This window comes from Passer domesticus, chromosome 14 (genome assembly GCF_036417665.1).
Source record: "Passer domesticus isolate bPasDom1 chromosome 14, bPasDom1.hap1, whole genome shotgun sequence".
Lineage (NCBI taxonomy): Eukaryota > Metazoa > Chordata > Aves > Passeriformes > Passeridae > Passer > Passer domesticus.
In genome coordinates this window covers 7781496-7801260 of record NC_087487.1, presented here as the reverse complement: position 1 = coordinate 7801260, position 19765 = coordinate 7781496, and the positions used below count along the sequence as shown (strand labels likewise).

The following is a 19765-nucleotide window of genomic DNA, read 5'->3' as shown; positions in this document are numbered from 1 at the left end:
TTGCATTGACTTCTCCTGGTTTAGTTTGCATTTTCATATGCTAAAACACCTAGGAGGTATGCAGGAGGTATGCTGGCTATAAATAGCCATTTCCAATTATTGTTTCTCTGACCTTTTTGTCTCATATTCTTGCCAGTGTTCCCTCTCAGGGAAGCCAAATGACAATTCTGTCAGTAATTTTTGGATACACTCTCTTCTCTCCTTTACACTCTTCTGTTTTTCATATGAAATTTTCACAAAAAATTTCAGTGAGCTTTTCCAGTTAAATTATACATCTTCCTTTTGTTAAGGACAAGCTTTCCCATGCAGCTCCCAAATTATAGCTTAAATATATTTATTGTACACAGCCTCACACAGTTACCTCATCTTTGCTCTTTTGACCCTGTTTTTTAAGTCCAGAAAGAAGTAATAGACTCACCTGCATTATTTTAGTTTCTATTTATAGAGACTCTTAGTGTATGCTGATTGTTTTAAAAAATGTTCCTTCCTTTGTTTTCTAAGAAAAAACACTTCCTCTTTTAACATACAAGTGCCTTGAGCCTGAAGTGCACAGAGAAATGGCTGAAAATCTCTATCCCTCCAACTCTTGCGAGAGGATCTTGTGCAAGAAAAAGACCTGAAAGCCATATCTTGCAATCACAAGTTTACTGCTTTAAATATATATAATACATCTAAAACTTTGAAATACACCAGTGTTTTCAGCTGCAAGCACTTAGTAATTTTTCTGACTTCAGCACAATAAAACGTAACAATACAATATTCTTGAATAAGAGCTTAAAAACAAAGGAGTAATGTTATTTGCAACTGTTTATACACAGAGTAATAGAGCATAACTCCTGCAAACTTAAGCATCAAAACACATCCCTACTATAAAGCTCCACTACACACAGTCATCTGTTTTAGTGGGAAGCTTATTCACCATTTGAGGCATAAAGGAGTCATCAGTTTTAACTTGTTTGGAGCAGTCAGAAAAAAGCACTGTAGGTGATCCTGGGTGGAACTGAGAGAACTGAGGTGAAAATGAGGACACTTACCGGTTTAGCCTGAAAAAGCTGGGTGAGGATTTACCTATTCCCTTGTTCTTTTATGACTCCATTGATGCAGGAACACTCACACAAAGAGCTGTAAAACATTTCAGTCCAACCAGGGATGGCACCCATCCAACAGAGGTTTGTATGTAAACCTGAGGGTTTAGTCTGGTGATCTGTGGAACCGTGGGAGGGGCTCTGCAATATTTATAAAAGGTCTTCAACATGAAACTAAGAACAGAAAGCCCATTATCAGTAGGTTTAAACTTGCAACACAAGAAACTAAATTCAACCTACAGTGGTCCTTAAGTGAAAAAGGTTGAAAGTTACATATACATCAGACAATAGGTTACAATCAATCAAATATAACCCTTTTTCCATTAATATTATGGCTGTAGTCTATGAGGAGATGATAGATCAGAATTTGCCTACAAAATTGTCCTGATTTTTGTCAATACTACTGAGCAGTTCAAGTGACATCAAGTGTGTTAGCCACATCCTAACCTCTACTACATTTATTTAAATTTATAAGTGCTCTGCAGGATGAACACATGATGAGATTGCCATATTTGCCATGCTGCTTAGGGGAAAAAAAGAGGTTACAGCAAATAAGATCTATAATATTTTCTTTTACAGTTCTGCAGCTGACAGTCTAATCTGGAAAAAGTCACAATAAATGTTTGAGGTGTTCTGCAGTTTTATTTTATGTCTTCAAACCTCTGATCCAAGTAAAAACCTACACAATTTGGAATTCTTTTAAAATTGCTTCTAGCACTCTTCAGAGAGTGAGTTTTGCCATAGAACCATACAGACTAATGGATAATGGCCTTTTTTCAGTAAGATGGCACACCAAGTCTATTGGTAGAAGATACAACCACAAATTCAGATTTGACTTCCCACTTCAGCTGATCAACAAATATAGCAGGATGACAGTTTACTGATCCACATTCACTCTAGAGAATATCAGAAAGGATTTAAACTGTCTGCAAAATCAATTACTTTATAACGAAGACAACTTCCATATTTCTTCAATTTTGCAAGGCTCTTAAAATCACATATGCTCATTTTACTTTTTTTTAATTTCTGATTTCAAATCCTATAGTAGTGAAATAATCTGAATGGGAATCTTCCACAAAACCAGAGGCGTTAGATGGGTTTGTGCTAGTGATTCATAGAAATGTTCCTTTTATTGAGGGAGCAAATAACCAACAAGATCTCCTGGAATACACCAAGAGATGACATTCTGCCTAAGGAGTAAAGCCTGAGTCTTTGACATTTTCTCATCATTAAGATTTCATAGAGCCATTTGTAAAAGCCAGGGACACCAGTCCTTGCATGCTGGCTCAACTCCAACTTTTGCAATTACTGCCTGACAGCTTAAATTCCCCTATGACTTTGAAATATCTTCCTGTTCCTTTTATAAAATCCCTACCACATTTTCACCTGAGAGTATATCTGCTTTTTGTGGTTCAGACTTGCATACCCTGACTTCTGGATCAAAATGAACTTTACTGTTCTGTACCCATCTCTCTACTGGAAAAGCCACAATGGCTCTGGAGGTATAATATGTTCCAATTTCTCCCTAAACTATGACCCATGAAGCACGAGCAAAACCAGAAGGTGCTCTCAGTCACACTGAAATTATTTCCATTAAAGAAATGGGTTAAATTTACTCCTAATGGATCAGTCCAGGGAAGCAGGACTCTAAACTGCTGGTCAAAGAAACCATAAGGAAAGCAGACTCTCAAGTCTGTGAAGTTTAATTCCTAGAGTGGGAAGACATATAGAGAAGTCCTGGTTATAGGATGTGAAGTGCAAGTTGTTACAGAGCAATTTTTTTTCTTTGTTTTTTTTTTTTTCTTTCCTTCAAGCCTTATGAGTTCCTGTTGTTGTTTTGAGATTTGTGTTTCCTTTGTCCACCCTTCCAGTTTCTTTCATACAGTTGCTTTAAAAATCCATGTACAGTGGCAGGCCTTTGCTAGTGGTACAGAGAGCTTTGGAATCAAAACTCTGAACTCTCCTACCATACAAAAAAAACCATGCAAGCTTGGATATAATTATATTCATCAAACTTGTGGGTTTTGGGGGATTTTAATACTATATTTAATGAAAATAACACCTGCCACACAGAATTCTGCAAAAGGAAGAATACCCAGGAAACACTGTGAAATTCTACTTTACCCTTTGACCCCACCATAGACAAGGTCTGGATAATCCCCACATGCTGCTGAATTTCACTGTAAAGTTTTAATTTGTAGATAGTGAAATTGGAGTTGCTCAGATTTTATGCAAACCACTCTACTGAAATACTTCTGCTTAGATCTCAAATTCACTTTCTCCACACAGCAATAACCCTGCAAGAGCAAGAGCCCTTTCATTCATGAATTTGAAATGTGCAGCTAATCTCTAGCACCCCTGTGAAGGAAATAAATGATTTACTGGCAAAAGTATCTTAAAAATATTAAATATTACACTCAGCTACTTTGAATAGTTTCTCACAGCATTCTTCCGGTTTCTCTGCAGTCAACAGAACTACTCCCAGCGCAAGAAAGGGTCTGAGCTTGAGGCTGCCCAAGGTCATACAGCACATCTGTGACCAAAATGGGCAGACAGCCCAAACCTCTTCTGACTCCTTCCTCCTATGCCTCCTCTCACAATGACATTTCAAAACTTCAGAGCTCTTTAAAATATTGATACAGTACATTAATTTCTAAAATATTGGGGATAATGTATGTTGTCCAACAGTATGCATACAAAATAGAAGTCAGAGCAAGGAGAAAGGCCATTCATAGGGGGCACTGGAGTTAGAAGTGGTACCGCTGCAGAGCTACAAATGACTGTCACAATTATGTTAATACCAGAGAGCTTGGCAAAGCCATTTGAGCAAAATAAGTGAAAGGGCAGACAGCATATTCATGGCAGGGTCTGTGCAGCCCTCCCAGGAGCCTGGGAAACACAGCCAGGCCCACACCAGAATGGTTGCAGAACACCACTCAGGAGCCTCTCTTCAGCCACACGTTAAAGTGTTCTCCTTGGCTCACTATTTCCTCAGATGTATACAGCTACAAAGAGCCATAAAGAAAAATTCTTAAATAATTCTTTAAATGCTCCTTCTTGAATGCACACTTTGGAGCTATCTAATGCTAGAGCCATACTAACTTGTTCCCCTTGAAATGTCACTTTGTATCTATTGCAGTCTGATGCTTTGGCTGATGACCAGATGCTTCTTGCCAGCTGCATCCACTCTTTGCATCTTAGTTTTCACCTTTTAACTTCACTTCTTCCTCCGCAACAGTGACCTCAAACAATGTTTTCCTATGACATCCAGCACTGAAATAATATTGGGTTTTCTTGCAAATTTCTCCCTGGTATAAACATGTCCCACAGCCTCTGCCTTTGGTGCTTTTAGACAGCAGCACCAAGCGAAGAACACTGCAGGCAGAATCATAACAGCCCAGACACCTTCTGCTAACTGCAGGCAAGAGGGAAAGAGCTCATAAACAATGTGCGCCTGCTAAGCCAGAGTTATTGTGAAAAGCTTTTTATTCCCACTGCTGAAAAATAAGCAATTTTGGCATGCTCTTGAGAATATTAACAGCTAAAGAACAACACCAAGAAACCTGTCAAAACAGCTGACTTAAACCATTTCTGCAAAACAAGTCCCCTCTCTCCACAGTTCCTTGTGCTGCTAGCAAGTGCAAAGAAGTTTTCCCATTTTTGACAACTAAAGTTGCTACAAAGTAAAACACAAGGACCATTACTCAGCATTTCTCTAAAGGCTGCCATATGGAAAGGCATCGAGCTGCTACCTTCCATGACTTTCTAGGAGTTTCCATTTTTTAGAAGAGATTTGTGGGAGAGGGCATCCCCAGAAAGGAGCACGTGAGAGAACTCATTACCTTAGCTGCTCTGAGCATGCTGCTCATGGGATTGTGCATCCTGTCCTCCCTGACAGCCCCACAAGCTGAAGACAGTACCATCCACCCCATGCCCCCACATCAGCACTTAAGAATTTTTCATATTCTAAGACAGTCTCACTCAAGGACTTTGTTGCCAGAAGATATTTTCTTCTGCAGTTCTACACAGGTGATGAATTTCCTTCTGAAACTCCCTTATAAGGTACAGTCTGCCTCAGTCATGAATTTGTTTCTGTCTCTGACATTGTATTCCAACATATAAACCAGAAAAAAAGACAGTATTTCCATGGCATTAACCAGCAGTACTGGCAGAATGAAGAGTAACTTAACATTGGTATAGTCTTGTTAATTTGATTTATAAATGTAATTGCTACTAATCAATTATGTAGTATATGAAATACCCCCACAACCAGGCTCAGTAAAGCCCCCTTTATCATCTCTGGCATTTGCAGCAAACGGCACCAGCACTACGTGTTCCTCATTCCCATCAGGATAACTTTACATCCCCTTGGTTTTCAGAAAACAAAAGCTATCATGTCAGCACCTCTGTGAACCTGTGAACAGCCAAGTGAGTGAGCCTGCAGTGCCAGGAGTTAAAAGAAAATCTTCACCAGGGCAGGCAGAGCTCACATCAGCCACGCTGCAGCTCACTGAGTGTCTCCCTTGGTTACAACAGTTTATTTCAGAAAATTGTCAATGGAGATAATCCAGATAACCCTACCCCATGTGTTAAAAGGAAGGGTATCTAGAAAAAACCCAACATAATACTCTTATCGAAGTATGAAACTAAAATAATTGCACCCATATCTCAGCATTATTCAGAACACAAAAGAATCAAAGGTTCACGAAATTAAAATTGACTCTGATTTCATTCTTGCATAAAGAATAGCACAATTGTTACCTATGTTAAACATCATAATTCAATACATTAATTACTAATTTAATAAATTCAGATTAGCAGTCTCAGAGCAGATAAAGGTCAGTAATTTAGCAACTAAATCCGAGCAAAAATTAAGCAAAGTAAAATGCCACAGTTCAGACAAAATCTCAGTGTCACTGAAGTGAGCTGCGCTCCCCGGGCTGTGCCAGGCACTGCACTCTGGAAACATCATTATGTAACGATGCAGCTCCTCACCTGCCAGGCAAAAATACTCCAGAGGGAACCTTTGGGGAAAATTCCGTCATGATGAATATCCACTGTCATTAATTACATCTTTCTTCTGTTGCGTATTTCTGGACCTTTGGAACACAGCCATTGATTCTGAATAGTCTGCAGTACACCACAGCATATAGAAGTGTCAGAGGTTGAAACTATTGTTCTCAGAAAATAGGGCTGTTTATATTACTTGAATTTTCTTTTTGAATATTTATAACTATGCCACTAGTGCACTGTAGTGTGGATGAATGGTCTGTATTTCATATTGATCTTAGGCAACTCAGCAAAGGCTTTCTTTAATCTATAATTAAAAATTAAAACCTTTAGGGGAGCTATTCATCTGACAGTCAGTTTTCTTCTTGCTGCCCTCTGCCAGTAATTAAATTCTACTAGCACTTTCAATTTTTTTAAGGACTTGGTTTATTACAATTTCCTCCATATTTGTAGCCACAACACCAGAGGTTGATGTGATGCCAACAACTTCCATTTAAAAAAAAAAACCCACAGAGTAATATGAAAAATGCATTTGAAGTACTTGCATTACCAAGCTGTATTCTGTGAAAAAAATGGGCCACATATCCCCCTTCATTACCTTGTACTTATAACAAGTAATAGCTACAGTTTGCAGAATTATGAATGTGGATTTCACCACTTGAAAAACTATTTTGTTTGTTTAAAACTGCCTGGTTTTACTTAGGAAATTTAATCCACCTGCTGGATAATCAGAAAGGATTGATACCACAAAACACCACCAAGCTGTCACTTAGCAGTCAGAGACACCTGCTGATCAAGTCTTGGTACATTTTGCACAAGAGTCTTCCTTCTGTGCTGCCCCAAAGGGAGGAATGCAGATACTTGTATTAACCACAACACTTCTGCCCAAAAAGCTCACAGCACTTCTATAGTGTTGAGCACCATTTTCACTTCCTATATGGGCCAAGCACTCCCATGACTAGCCTGAGACCAGATTCTAAACAAACAAATGTTTCTGAATTTTTCACCAAACCTTTTCACATTAGACCAGTCAACATGCAGAAATGCCAAAAGCAAAATGCCTCAGTAATGTCAAACAAGCAGGGTACTGTACTCCCTTGCTGCCTAAAAATTATTTGACTTTCATCTCTGCTTGTCAAATCAGAAATCATTAGTTTACAATAGAGAAATCTGGCACTTGGCACTTTCCTTATTAGAATTGAGGCTTGGGAGGAAAACATGATAAGAACAGCGCTGCAGCAGCACGCCCCTGTGATTAGGAGAGAGGCATGTGGTGCTTGACACTGCGGGTCTTGCTGGAAGGAAAAATTACATAGCAGCTACCAGTCTTCCCTAAGCCTGTCCGCAATTGTAACCATAGGACTCAAAAATCTAGTAGAAAAGATAGGATCTGAATAACCTCCTGCTGAGTTACATAGTTATTCCAAAAGGTGAATCACTACACTGAAAAATGCTATAGGAAAAACAAAAATTATTTTATAAAACAGCCAGGGATCGTAACTAAAAGCAAGCAAGTCACTGTGCTGCTGCATTTCAGGGAGCATTTAGAATTTCAGCCCACACTACTATTTTTTTTTGTCAGTACAGATAAAGAAACATTAAAGAGTTTAGATTTTAACCAGATTTAGAGTGTCAAACCCTGAAGCTAAAATGTTCAATGTCATCAACATTCTTCCCACTTTTATAACATTTATTCAAATGCAAAGCTAAAGCAAAGCTACACTACAGCAAAATAAAGCAGTTATTTAGAAAAAGTAATTGACATCCTTTTCATTACATGCTAAGAGGTTAAATATAGCTGCATGTGCAATACAATTAGTCAAAACAATTCTGATATGAAGGAGATAAATATATCTTTGGTATTAATCAGAAGAACATAGAAAATAAAGTGTATTATTCAGGAGGAAATGCTGCAATTTTAGAACAAGTGCATAGAAGTAAAACTGAAATATGTGATGAATCTGATGTCAGCCTAATCCCCAACAGTTACTTGGCTTATCAGTTGCAATTTAAAAACACAGAGCTGTGGAAATAACTATTTTGAAAGACATTTTAATTTCTTATGAAATTGAATGAGAACATGGAAAGAAAGGAGCCAAGTAATCTCAGCATAAATCCAAATCCTGTGACATAGACAATGCCCTGATGATCACAGCCATAGCTCAAAAAAAAGTAGTATATTTTCTGCAGAGCCTGTTTCTGTTTCACACCCTTGCATATTTATAAAGCCCAAGAAGGAAGTGAGGAATCTACTTTGTAGGAGGGGAAACAGGATGCTGGGCCTGCTTGTTTTACCCAGGACAGGAGGATTACAGGAGGATTTCTGTAATCCGACAGTCTGTGCTCACTGACTCTCTCAGTTGCAGTGGTTAGACAGATTTAACCTTCAAAATAGAAAATTACATATGCCAAAGGTCTGTTTCAGTGACTTTTTTTCCATCTGAGATCTCTTGCATTGTGCTACTACCTGTTTTTCTGAGCTGAAACAATATATTGTCCTAGATCCTCCCACCAGCGTATGCCAGAAAAACAAAATTAGAATAGTATTAGATATTTTGGCTATTTGGACATTTCACCAAAGGCAGCTTCTCTTCCATTTCCTTGCTTTTTCAAGAGTGAGTTTCTAAATTGCTGGACACATTAGGATACATTTCTTCTCCTCAGACTGCCACATATTACAAGACCTGACTTGGTCAGTATCTCAGGGCAGAACTGTTTCATCACCACTTCAAAAGGCACCAAAGGTTTCCACTTTACAAAGCCAGATTTCATTAAAATGAAACATATGGAAAACTAGACCAAGGTAACCTTTTAAGGCACGAAGGCGTAGATCTGCTGCAATAGAGAGACCAAAATTAAATGACCTGCTTGCCCGACTGCCCTGCTGGAGCACAGCCTGCTCACCCTCAGCACGTGGCCACAAGGGAGCTGGCAGGTTGCCTTCCCACCTCCACCCAGCCAAAACTCTGTCCATGCAAGATCCAGTAGAAATATGACTGACTCTCTGGAGCTCTCACAGCAGTAGCCCAGGGGATGGTCTAGAGCTGCATGGCCTCATGAAAATATGTCACACTGGAAAAGAAGGAATGCAACACCCATTTCTGTACAGGCCATGTGTTCTCAGAGCAATTAACACAAGTTGTGTAAAAGGCATTGGTGCATGGAAAGCAGTACAGCATGCAGCCTCAATTGCAACAAACATCATTCTACTGTGCCATTCTACATTATATTTACTCATTAAAAATGCATGTTTCCATAAGCAAAAATATTTCCATAGCACTGTTCTTAATGCTGCTTTGTTTCACTGAACCTGACCAAACAGTTCTCACAGAGAAATTACACAGAAGCAGGATGTGGAATTCTGAGAATGTCTGTGTTGACCTTGTCAGAAGGGGTGGAAATAAATCTCTGTGGCTTTATTTTCTTCTAGAGAACTTCCACATTCTGCTGTTTCAATGCCTGTATGACTCAATGATCCTTGATCCCAAAGGAACATAAAGTTTGGCAATTTCATTTTCTTTTCCTTCCTTGGTTTCTATTAGCTGTTACTATGAAGATATTGGATTTTTTTTCTTTGATCCATCGGAAGAAAATCAATCTTTCTGCAGAAAAACAAGCAGAGAATTGTCTACTGACAATCACTGTTCATTTGACTTTTCTGAAAGACTGAAAATGCCTCACTCTACTGTAACAGTATTTGTACTAACCCCAAATAGTCTCCAAGGTTTTCCATTTTACTATTTAATCTAGAAAATTCCCTTTTCTGTTAGTTCAGGGTCTGTAACAGTCACACCATATGTTAAAGCAAACACTGCAGATTTCCTGTTCAGTGATTAAGCCATGACTAAGTTATAAATCAAAGCTCAGGTGGACCAGAGCAGAAAATCTGTACTAGGGAAAAGGCTTTTAAAAAATGTAAATCTCAGAGCTGCCTCACATGACCAAAGCAGCCATTTGCATATTCCCAGAAGGGCCCTGCCCCAGGAGTTTGCTGTGGGTGTGGCACAGGTGACCAGAGCAGTGTCACTGGTGCTCGCTGTGCCTGCTGGCCCGCATGGAGGGCAGCCCCCTTGGCATGGCAAGGGTTCTACAGCCCTTTGAGCTGCTTACTGAACAAATGGTTGAGAAATGTGCACAGGACCCTGTCCTAAGACATCCCAGCCTTCTCCTGCTTTGTTGGAAGTTTTCAAATCTTATTTCCTACCTGTCAGTTTGGTGCTATTAGTTAGTAAGCATTACCAAATATATTGGAAAAAAAAAGAGAAAAATACTTTTGTCTGGTTTATAACCCGCATTTCAATTAGAAAAACTTGCATAATGGTCAAAAGTGAAGTACACCATGACACGGAAAATAATTTGCACTGGAAAATTTGCAGAAGCCAGTATATTTCAATAAGTCTCCTCGCGCAAATACACAACAATCTTATTAAATTAAGGAGGGAGAGACAAAATCAACAAGAAAGTATATGAAGATGGATTATATTAAACCATCATGGTATATATTGTTCTTTTATCAAACATAAAAGCTGATTTTAAAATTCTGTTCATCTGCCTATATTAAAAGTGATCATCAGAAAATCTTGATCTCCCTCAAATACAATCCCCTTTGGTAGTGTCTCTGAAGAGCAGAAGGGAAGACATTACAACTGACATGTCAACAATACTGTAAATGGCTTTTCATACTTCAGAGAAGACAAGGGTGTAATCAAAATTCCATGCTTAAAAAGCAAAGCAATGGAAGCAAGACAGCTGCTATAACTAGGTCTGTCAAAAATAAATATACAAATACACAAAGAGACAATTTTTCTGAGAAACAGGATATAAGCCTCACCCCCACCTTGGGGGGCAAGTGGTGGCTTCGTTAATGGATCAGGGCCACAGAGAGGAACAATAGATACCATTCCTCTCGAGTATCTGCAAAACAAAAGACAAGATGGGTGTTTTTACGGACCTTTCAGTGTGCAAACTGCAGAAATCTCACAGGGTACTGATAAATTGCAGCAAATTTTTTGTTTTATTCCTTAAAATCTGCTCGCATAATTCTGGCATTTTCAGAGTGAAATTGGAAAATATGAGCTCAACTAGTCTGTCTTTAGTCTAGTCTAGCTAAGAACTGAGTGGGCACAGTTGTAGATTTTATAGTCAGGAAATGCTGTGACTATCTCAGTCTCCTGGAGTGGATTCCCAGGGCCCCAGTGGAGGGTAGCAGGTACCCTTTGCTGAGAAGTTCTTGTCAGACCACATGGTGCTGCCCCACCTGGAACCTGTCCTTGCTCTGCAGCCCAATCCAGGAAGAAAAGAAAGTGAGGTGACAAATCCAGCCTGGCAGGGAAAGTGCTTGTTGTTCAAAAGCAGTGCTGTTCCTCAACAGACACAGACAAAAAATTTCCATCAGAAAATGCCAACCCAGCAAACTTTTTCAAGGGCAAGTCAGTTTAGTGAACTCTAATGACCAAGCCTTCTTGGCTCCCAGCCCACTTGCCTGCCTCCTTGCCATCCCATCTGTCCCAGCTCTTGATAGCATTTCCTGGTTTCCTGCAATAAAACTGGAGGCAGGATGTGCCACCCTGAGCGGAGATTCCCAGGGCGTCATCCCCGCACAGAGAGCAGACATCTCTCATTATTACTGTTGCTGTTACTATTTTGACAGAAAAACACTTTCAGAAGAGCCAATGAATAGCATGCTGAGCATCCAGGTGCCTTCAGTAATCCTTTTAATCACATTAAAGCCCAGAGTTCCATTATAGGCATCAAGAGAAGGACTCCTCTCAAAAATATCATTCATTTCCTCACAAGACATGTTAGAAGACATGTTTGTGGCTTAATTAGATGCTGTCAGGACTTCATTCTTCATTATTACTGTCAAAAGCAACCAGACAAAATTAGAAGTGCTGATGCTTTGTAGAGATTTCTAAATATTTGTCTCTCATGGAAGAGAGATCTTTTTCCAGTAAGATGAGAGGCAGGAAGACAAAGGAGAGAAGGGGAAGGGACAGGAGAGGTTTTTGTTCAAAGAAAGAAATTACAGCTTTTCCCCCATAAATAAGCATATTTTATTGTTGTCACAAGACTAAATAAATTGTTTACTGCACATACAATGTGCACATTAACTTCAGTCTACCTTATGTCAGTTTTGACTAGCTACAGGGAATCAAGAGTACCGTGTCTCCTAAAGAGCAGGGAATAGGGATGCAATGCAACCAGGAAAGAACATACAGGAAGGCTGTGGCAGCGTACAGAACTCCTAAATCACTTTCAGACGTGTTGGATGATTGAAGAAGAGTATTTTAAATGGGTAACAGAAAAGATTTCTACATGAATTTACTATTAGAGAAGGCGCTGGGTTGAGAGCAAGTCTCTACTTCCCTGTTTTCATTGCTCCTCGGTACCTCACAGGCACAGATATTTGCTTTCATCAGTTCTCCAGGCTCAGTGGATGCCTTTCTGCACTGATGAGATACCTTGAGAGCCAATATTTTGGCACCCTATATATCTTGCAAAAAAATCAAAACTGCAAAAGATATGAATACCTCCCTAGAAAACAGAAGCCTTAATAATATCTAACTCCTGTTAAATTCCAGCAGGGAAAACCTTTGTTAATCCATGCTTTTTTGTTCTAGAAAAATGTTTTTGGGAAGGAAGCTCTATAGTCTAGGTCAATTTCTTGTTAGAGTAGGGCTAACATTAATGCTTTTCTTTTTTTCTGAGATATTAACTTCCCTTAAATCCAACTGCCACATATAACAAGAACAAAGTCCTAAAATGTCAGAAACTCAGGGGGAAATCAAACAAAACCCACTCCAACATCAGTTATTCCAGCATGAACATCCATACTTTTATGCAAATGAAATTATCCCAGTCTGCATAACTTGCCTTTTGAATACTAAGTTTGTTCCCCACCCACACAGCTATGAGTAGTTGCTTTCCCAAGAAAGATTTTTTGCAGTAAAGGAGGGTCTTACATTTTCATTAAAAAACCTCCATTTTATTAACTGTTCATTTTCCAGTAGGTAGATAATTAGGGAGATTAAAGCATGCTTTCATACCCAACCTAATTAGATAACTACATTAACTGAGCCACTTATAATCTCACTCATTTCTGAAGCTGCTAATGTTTACAGCACTTCAGTGATTGCAGAAAATGACAATAGTGCAACTATTTATTTGCCTTGCTACAGGCTTTCCACAGCTTTGGGATATTGATTTATGCTGAAAGGACTTCTTCTCTTGTAAGAACTGCAAACCCCTTGAGAGCAGCCAGGTTGTGTTCTGTGAATGAGGTGCTGACAGCCTGTCCAAGATCCAAACAAGCTCTCTTGGCTCTCTAGGCACAAGAGCAAAGCCCACGTGATTTAATCAAGAACAGTACTTTTATAATAATGCAATACAAACATTAATTTTAGTGATTTATGGAGCACCTCTGCTGTCATCTTAGCCCTCATGAAAGAGCCATCAATTACACAATAGCAGTTTCATGAAAATAACTCCTGGCTCAATTGCAAATACAAGTTAAACATTCTCTGAACCCAGCAACTTGAAGTTTTATGCCATAAATTTTCACTTAGTTTTCATCTGATGTGAAACCAGTTTGCGAGGCTTACTGTTTTTCCAATGCTCCTGTTAGCTGAGTTTCCCAATCAACCAAGACACAGATGCTACAAATTCATAAAAAATACCAGAAGTAGCAACTGAATGTACTGAGATCTAACAGACATCACCCGAGTGGACAGCTGCTGGAACCCTCTGGAGAAGCACAGTCACATGGTGGGGTGGGGGAAGGAAGCAAAGGCCCAAGCAGAAATACAGAAAGAAACAGAGAAGAAAGAGCTCCTCAGGGCAAAACTTCCCAGGAATTACTGGGAACTGAGCAGAGTTTGCTGGTGGCAAAATTTATTGAGCTAGACAATACAAAGCTTTAGTCTATAGACTCATTTGCAAACCTAAAGAACTCCAGATCTAATTCAGGCTCCACCTGCACTGAGATTTTCAGATTTTTTGTTTTAAGCATTAAATCTTTGAGTTTAATTCTAATAAAACATTTTAGAAGGGTATGGTTTAAAGCCTTTTGGGCATTCTAGGCACCTCACTCAGAAGACTGCCCAGGCTCGTCCACTGCAAACTCTGTCTGCCCTGGAGCACCATCACACCTAAAAATAAATCAAGAAGTTATCTTTTTTATCATCTGAATGTGCATCTGTTAGTAGAGGTAAGCAAAAATAGTCAATTTCGTAAATGTGTTGATTTTTATTTGCTCCTCACAAAGTCCTTTGTTCTTGACCCTCACTTCCCCAAAATATAGCTTTTAGTGTAGCAGTTACAAACTGGTGAGAAGAGTTTGCAGCCAGAAAAAAGAGTTCTATAGAAGATGACAGTCAGACCAACAGGGTACATGTGAAGGAATTGGCCTTGGTGCTGTAAGCTGGTATTGATGAAAATCAGAAAGCAAGGAAAATTACTGAAGGAGAACTCAGTGCTGCAGTAGGTCACAGAAAATATTGGATTTAAGTTAGGTTGGCCCAGAACCACTCTGCTAATTGCTACCTGCTGTGAGCACCCACCTTTCTTCTATGACTGTTGTTTGGGGGTAGAAAACCAGGACTGTGTGATTGCAATCACAGCAGCTGCTCTGAGCACATAGGAATGACACTGAAATATTGACCAGAGATCTGTCACAAACACTGACTCTTCCCTAAATGAGGTTTTACATCAGCTTACAATTGTCAGCGCTGAACCTTTATGTTTACACAATAATAATGTCAGGTATATAATATTTTTTAAATCATGGCTTTCTTGAACCTTTCATTCAAAATTACCCCCCTGCCAAATCTGAGTTTCACCTTCCTTATAGCACAAATCATGGCACAGTAGAGAGCATTAATACAGCCTGCACTATTTATAACTGTCACTAGCTATATTTTACCCCTACTGTGACAGCCATAAGCTTGAAAAATGCTCCAGAGCATTGTTTCACAATTTAAATTTGAAGTGTTTGGGGTGGGGAAAGCTCTCTCCTGCCTGTCATTCAATTAATCCAAAACTGAAGCATATATCATCTTCTTTGATTGCATTTACTTTTATCTTCTTCAACAGAGAAATAATTTTAAATTCCTCTTTTTTTCTCTGTTCAGGTTTTGAAGCCCCATGAGATTGCTGAAAGTCACATTATTTGTTACTGCAGTAATTTGGCAAAAGTGCAAACTAATAGGTGCAATTTGTAATGATACTGAGCATTAGAAGCTCCCTGGAGTGCAAACTAAGGGGATTTTTTTGTGATGCAACATTGCAGCATATGTCACAGTTGTCACATACAGCCTCGACACAGAGCATCCCCATACAGATCCAGCAGGCTTTAAGCACTCACCCACACACAGTAACACCTCACCTTACCAGAAGGCTTCAGGACCCTGCCCATACAGAATAACACCATGTCACTTCAGAAGGCTGCAAACGTTGTCCCTCTTATTCTTTAGCCCAGCCTTTTATCCCCTCATGTTGATGCCCTGCACCTGTGTGCCCTCTGCTCCCTTTGTGGTTGGTCAGTGCCCCTGGGCACTCCATGGCTCGTTGCTGTCAGTGCTGCTCACCTGCTGCTCACAGCTGTGCCCACTGGGGAGGAGGCTCAGCCACAGCCCCACTCCCAATCACCACGACCTGTGTACCTACAATGCAACACTTTTTTCAGAGTAGAAATTTTAACTTCATTGATGCTCACAACAGCTACAGAATAAAGGACATCTCACCAAAAAAAATTCAATTTTTTGAAGGAATAGATAAAACTTGCAGCCTTTGTAACATAAAGCTTCCTCTCTTTTACAAAGGGAAGAAGGATGAAGAGGAAGAGATAAAGAAAGAGCTCGAGGTTTAAGACTACAGCATTTAACAAAATGGGAACAAGTGTTTCACACACATCAAAACTATAGAAAGACCAAAGGAAAAAATTTATAAATTGGTTTGAGTGTCTCTGTCTCCCCTCTTTAGTGACTCTGCTGGAGTGCCACAGCCATTAACAGAGAAGAGCACAGTAAATACAAGGTTAATAGCTGCTACTATTATAACACTACACTGTCACCAACATAAAATGAGTGCAAAATTCTTCATCGCTGAGGACATTGATCCAAGCAGACTGATCTCACTTTCATGCATACAATGCCAAGCTGGAGAAAAGCACATAAGAAAAATGAAGCATTAGTCAACGCTGAGTTGCAGTGCCCCAGCAGCAGCCCCTGATGAAGTGCCCGCCTGCCTCCCAGGCAGTATAAAACACGTCTGTCTGCAGCCATTCGAAAGCTCGAGGAGATGCTATAATTACTGCATCACTGCCCAAATCCTCATTTTTCACAGAGCAAATAAATTCTAGCACCAGTCTGGGTTCTCTTCAGCCATGACTCAGTACTTCAATCCATTACAGTAACGGTGGAATGAAGGCATTATTTAAAGAGGTAACTACAGGTTTAAGTAGGGGAATGGAATAAAATTGAGAGAAAAAAGGCCATTAAAACCAAACTGCTTAAATAATAATTTTCTGATATTCTTTGTTGACATATGCAAATGACTAAACCACTTAAAACTAGAATATTTTCTTCCTTTAATCCCCATTTATAACATATTGTTAATATGTAAGGACCACTCCTAGAGGGGCCTGTTTATGTATATAGGCCAAGATATTTAATGCATCATTGACTAGACTTTGTTTCAGTTTAGTTCCTAGAAACAATGTAGTCACAATGTAAATGGCTTTAAATAGTTTTATTATTTGACATGATTTGCAATCTTCAAACTGAGGCACTTCAGTGACTCAAAAAAGTGAAAAGGAGTAATTGGGATGTCAATTATTGCATTATAACTAAATCTATTCAATTGTCTTGATTTCAAGACATGTGACTAGAACAAAAGTCCTTGATAAAAGTCCTTGTATTAAAAGAGTGACTAAAACCTATGGAAAATTAAGTAGGTTCTATTTTTCTCATGGAAAATTGAGTTGCAGTTCCTCCTAGTTTTGTCATGATGGTCATATCAGCACCATCCCTGCCAATATCAGGCTACACACAGATTTTTATAAAGCAGATTTCCAGATCACAGAACCCACAGAGGGCCTGAAAATTAAGCTATCAACATACCAACTTGAAACTGTTATCAAACAATCTTGAAATTCTTCAGTATAAAATAGATTGCAATATTTTTGTCGAATTGGCCTAAACTGAATTATATGAAAATACTGTTTGTTTCTACACTGTCCAGGTATGATTATCAAAGTATTTGGAGTGACAGAAAAAGCAAGGACTAAGAGGGAGTCGGAGTCATGCATTTAAAAAAAAAGATTTCTAATTTGTAATTACAGCCTCAGACAAGAATAAATGAGCCATACCCCAGGGAGATAAAACAGTATTTAAAACAACAATGTAACAAGCTCAATATTTTTCCTATTCCTAGAAGAAAATGTGCTCCCTAGTTAGACTCAGCTGGTTAAGGGCAATCTGAGGATCCCAACAGAACACAGAAATCTGTCTTAAAGAATTTGGGTTGCTCTGCATTTCTTTGTGTCAGTTAGCAGAAAAGTAGCTGACAGACTACTGCATACACTTCTCATTTGGTGCCACACTATCAATATTCCCAGCAGGTTTCTGTACAGTCTGCCATTTCAAAGAGTCACATTAGATTGTCACTAAGTGGAATTTACTATATTAAAAGCCTTTTCAGTGAAATAATAATCACTGTTTGCTAAGACAGTCTCCCACATGAATCAGAAGAGACAAACATGTTCACCTTCCTCTAATCTGCTTTAAATTGCCATGTAGTCAGGTACAGAAATAAATATACCCAAACAGACAATAACTGATTTTTATTTAAATATATACATAACAGTGGATGCACAGCAGCCCCATTCCTACTCAACAGGAGCACTATTTGCAGTACTACAGTTACAATTATGTCAGACAGGTCAGTAGACAAACCCATTTACACAGGTTTACAATTGTCTTCAGGACACAAGACAAAAAGTTTCAGATGTATTTTTAAGGGGCTTAAAATAAATGAAGAAGAAGAAGCAGAAATAATCGTGCTTCATCATTTCTATCTCAGATGCCAAGCAGAAACAACACAAGAGCTCTGAGTAGTCTGACTTTACTGAGTCCAGTATCTCTGACAATATCAGCAATCCAGATTATTTGTGGCCATTAGAGATTCTGTGGCATATTTTATTATGGTTGAGAGGTGTTCATGACAGTGACATGCCCTAGTTCTGATGAAAGAGATTATATCCTGCTCATACAATCTTTCTGGACAGCTACATTTTGGCAGAAAGCTCTTCCTTGCTGTAATCCAATCTATATTGTGGTAAGTATTGTAGACTTTATTAATAAGCCACTGTGGAGCATTCTAGAGACAGCTGCTCATTAGCAAGCTAAATTATTTTTCTATGTGATTATTTTTGGGAAGACCTATGGTAAATGGCTCTGTCCTTTTCTGTTTCCACAGTCAGATAAAAACAGAATCTGATGCTCTTAAAATTGCATATGTATTTCTACTTTACTCACAGTTTGTATCCAGAATTCCCAGTTCAAGAAGAATGTTCAAAAATAGGAGCATATTTAATCTTTACTTGAGAGGTCCATGATCAGTACAGTGTCCAGTTAATTTAATCTTTCATGCCTGTGCTGCCTTTGTCAGCTTAGCATAGCTAACCACATCTACTGTCTGATACATATTTTTTCCAACTCACCTCAATATGAGGGTTGATGTGCTCTCCACACTTTGTACAAGGCAAAACCAAATACACACCACTGCCACTCAGTTCTCACAGAATAATTACTTTCAGTCAGTAGTCAGCAGGGGTTTTCAAGAAAGGGGTGTTGAAAGCTCTGGGTCATCTTCTGAGTGATCAGAACAAACGTACCTTCTCCAAGTGCTTTAGTACTGCTTTGCCTTCTATGGGATGTGAATTAAATGTGCTCTTTTGCAGAGGAAGTACAAAGCTCTGCAGGTCCCAGCCACCATTCTGCAGAGCTGCTAACACCTCTCCCTTTCATGATGACTAGCAGGAAACCAGAGACAAGGCAGGAATCAAGGAGACAGGATCCACAGCAGGAACAAAGACAGGACCTTTCGCATTTTCTTTGCTGTCATAACTGTTACTTCTAAAGTGTCAAAAGGACTTTTGGTACTGTCAGGACTTTTAGCCTTTTCCTTGACTTTACAGCTCACCCTACTCCAACTATAATTCTACAAATCAAGAAAAAGAGATAGTTAATATTTTGACTCATAAGCAAAAATTGATTTTTCATTTTTGAAAATTGGATTTTTGTGACAGTTAGCCCCTGTTCTGAGAGATCTATCCACATAGTACTAAGGGAACCATAAAGTCCCAATACAGGTCTCAGTGGGCCTGGAATCAGAGAACCAAACTATGGACTTGGTGTTGAGTCTCCTTTTTGTTCAGTAAAAGCATTCCGATACAGGTGGCTGCCATCTCTCTGCCATACAATGATTAACATGTTTTCTAATACAATTTTCAGGTGTCAGCTTGCAGGTCCAGCCAGAAAGCAAAATCCTCTTCATCAGGACGTGCCAGCCCAATGAACCTTAGAAGACTTGAACAGGAACTGTCCTCTGCCAAATAAATTTCCTTGACAGCTGAATGATTCTTCTGGAAGAGAAGGGGAGAGGACAGGAGT

At 39.1% G+C, this 19765-nt stretch overlaps 1 protein-coding gene across 20 annotated transcripts in view; it reads right to left on the bottom strand.

Annotated features, from left to right (window-relative positions):
- Positions 1 to 15576, bottom strand: part of LOC135281073 (uncharacterized) — a 96541-nt gene extending 80965 nt beyond the window's left edge. For 4 of the 20 annotated variants that reach the window (XM_064389652.1, XM_064389653.1, XM_064389654.1 and 1 more), the window contains exons 1-2: positions 15483 to 15567; positions 14178 to 14242 (exon numbers count right to left, since the gene is read on the bottom strand). In XM_064389652.1, coding sequence (XP_064245722.1) covers positions 14178 to 14242; positions 15483 to 15522 — 105 coding nt within the window. In that variant the 5' untranslated portion in view covers positions 15523 to 15567. Of the gene's footprint in view, positions 1 to 14177; positions 14243 to 14653; positions 14742 to 15477 lie in introns of all 20 variants that reach the window. The other 16 variants (XR_010347833.1, XM_064389645.1, XM_064389647.1 and 13 more) reach the window with 13 other exon arrangements.
- Between the last annotated feature and the right edge of the window lie 4189 nt (positions 15577 to 19765).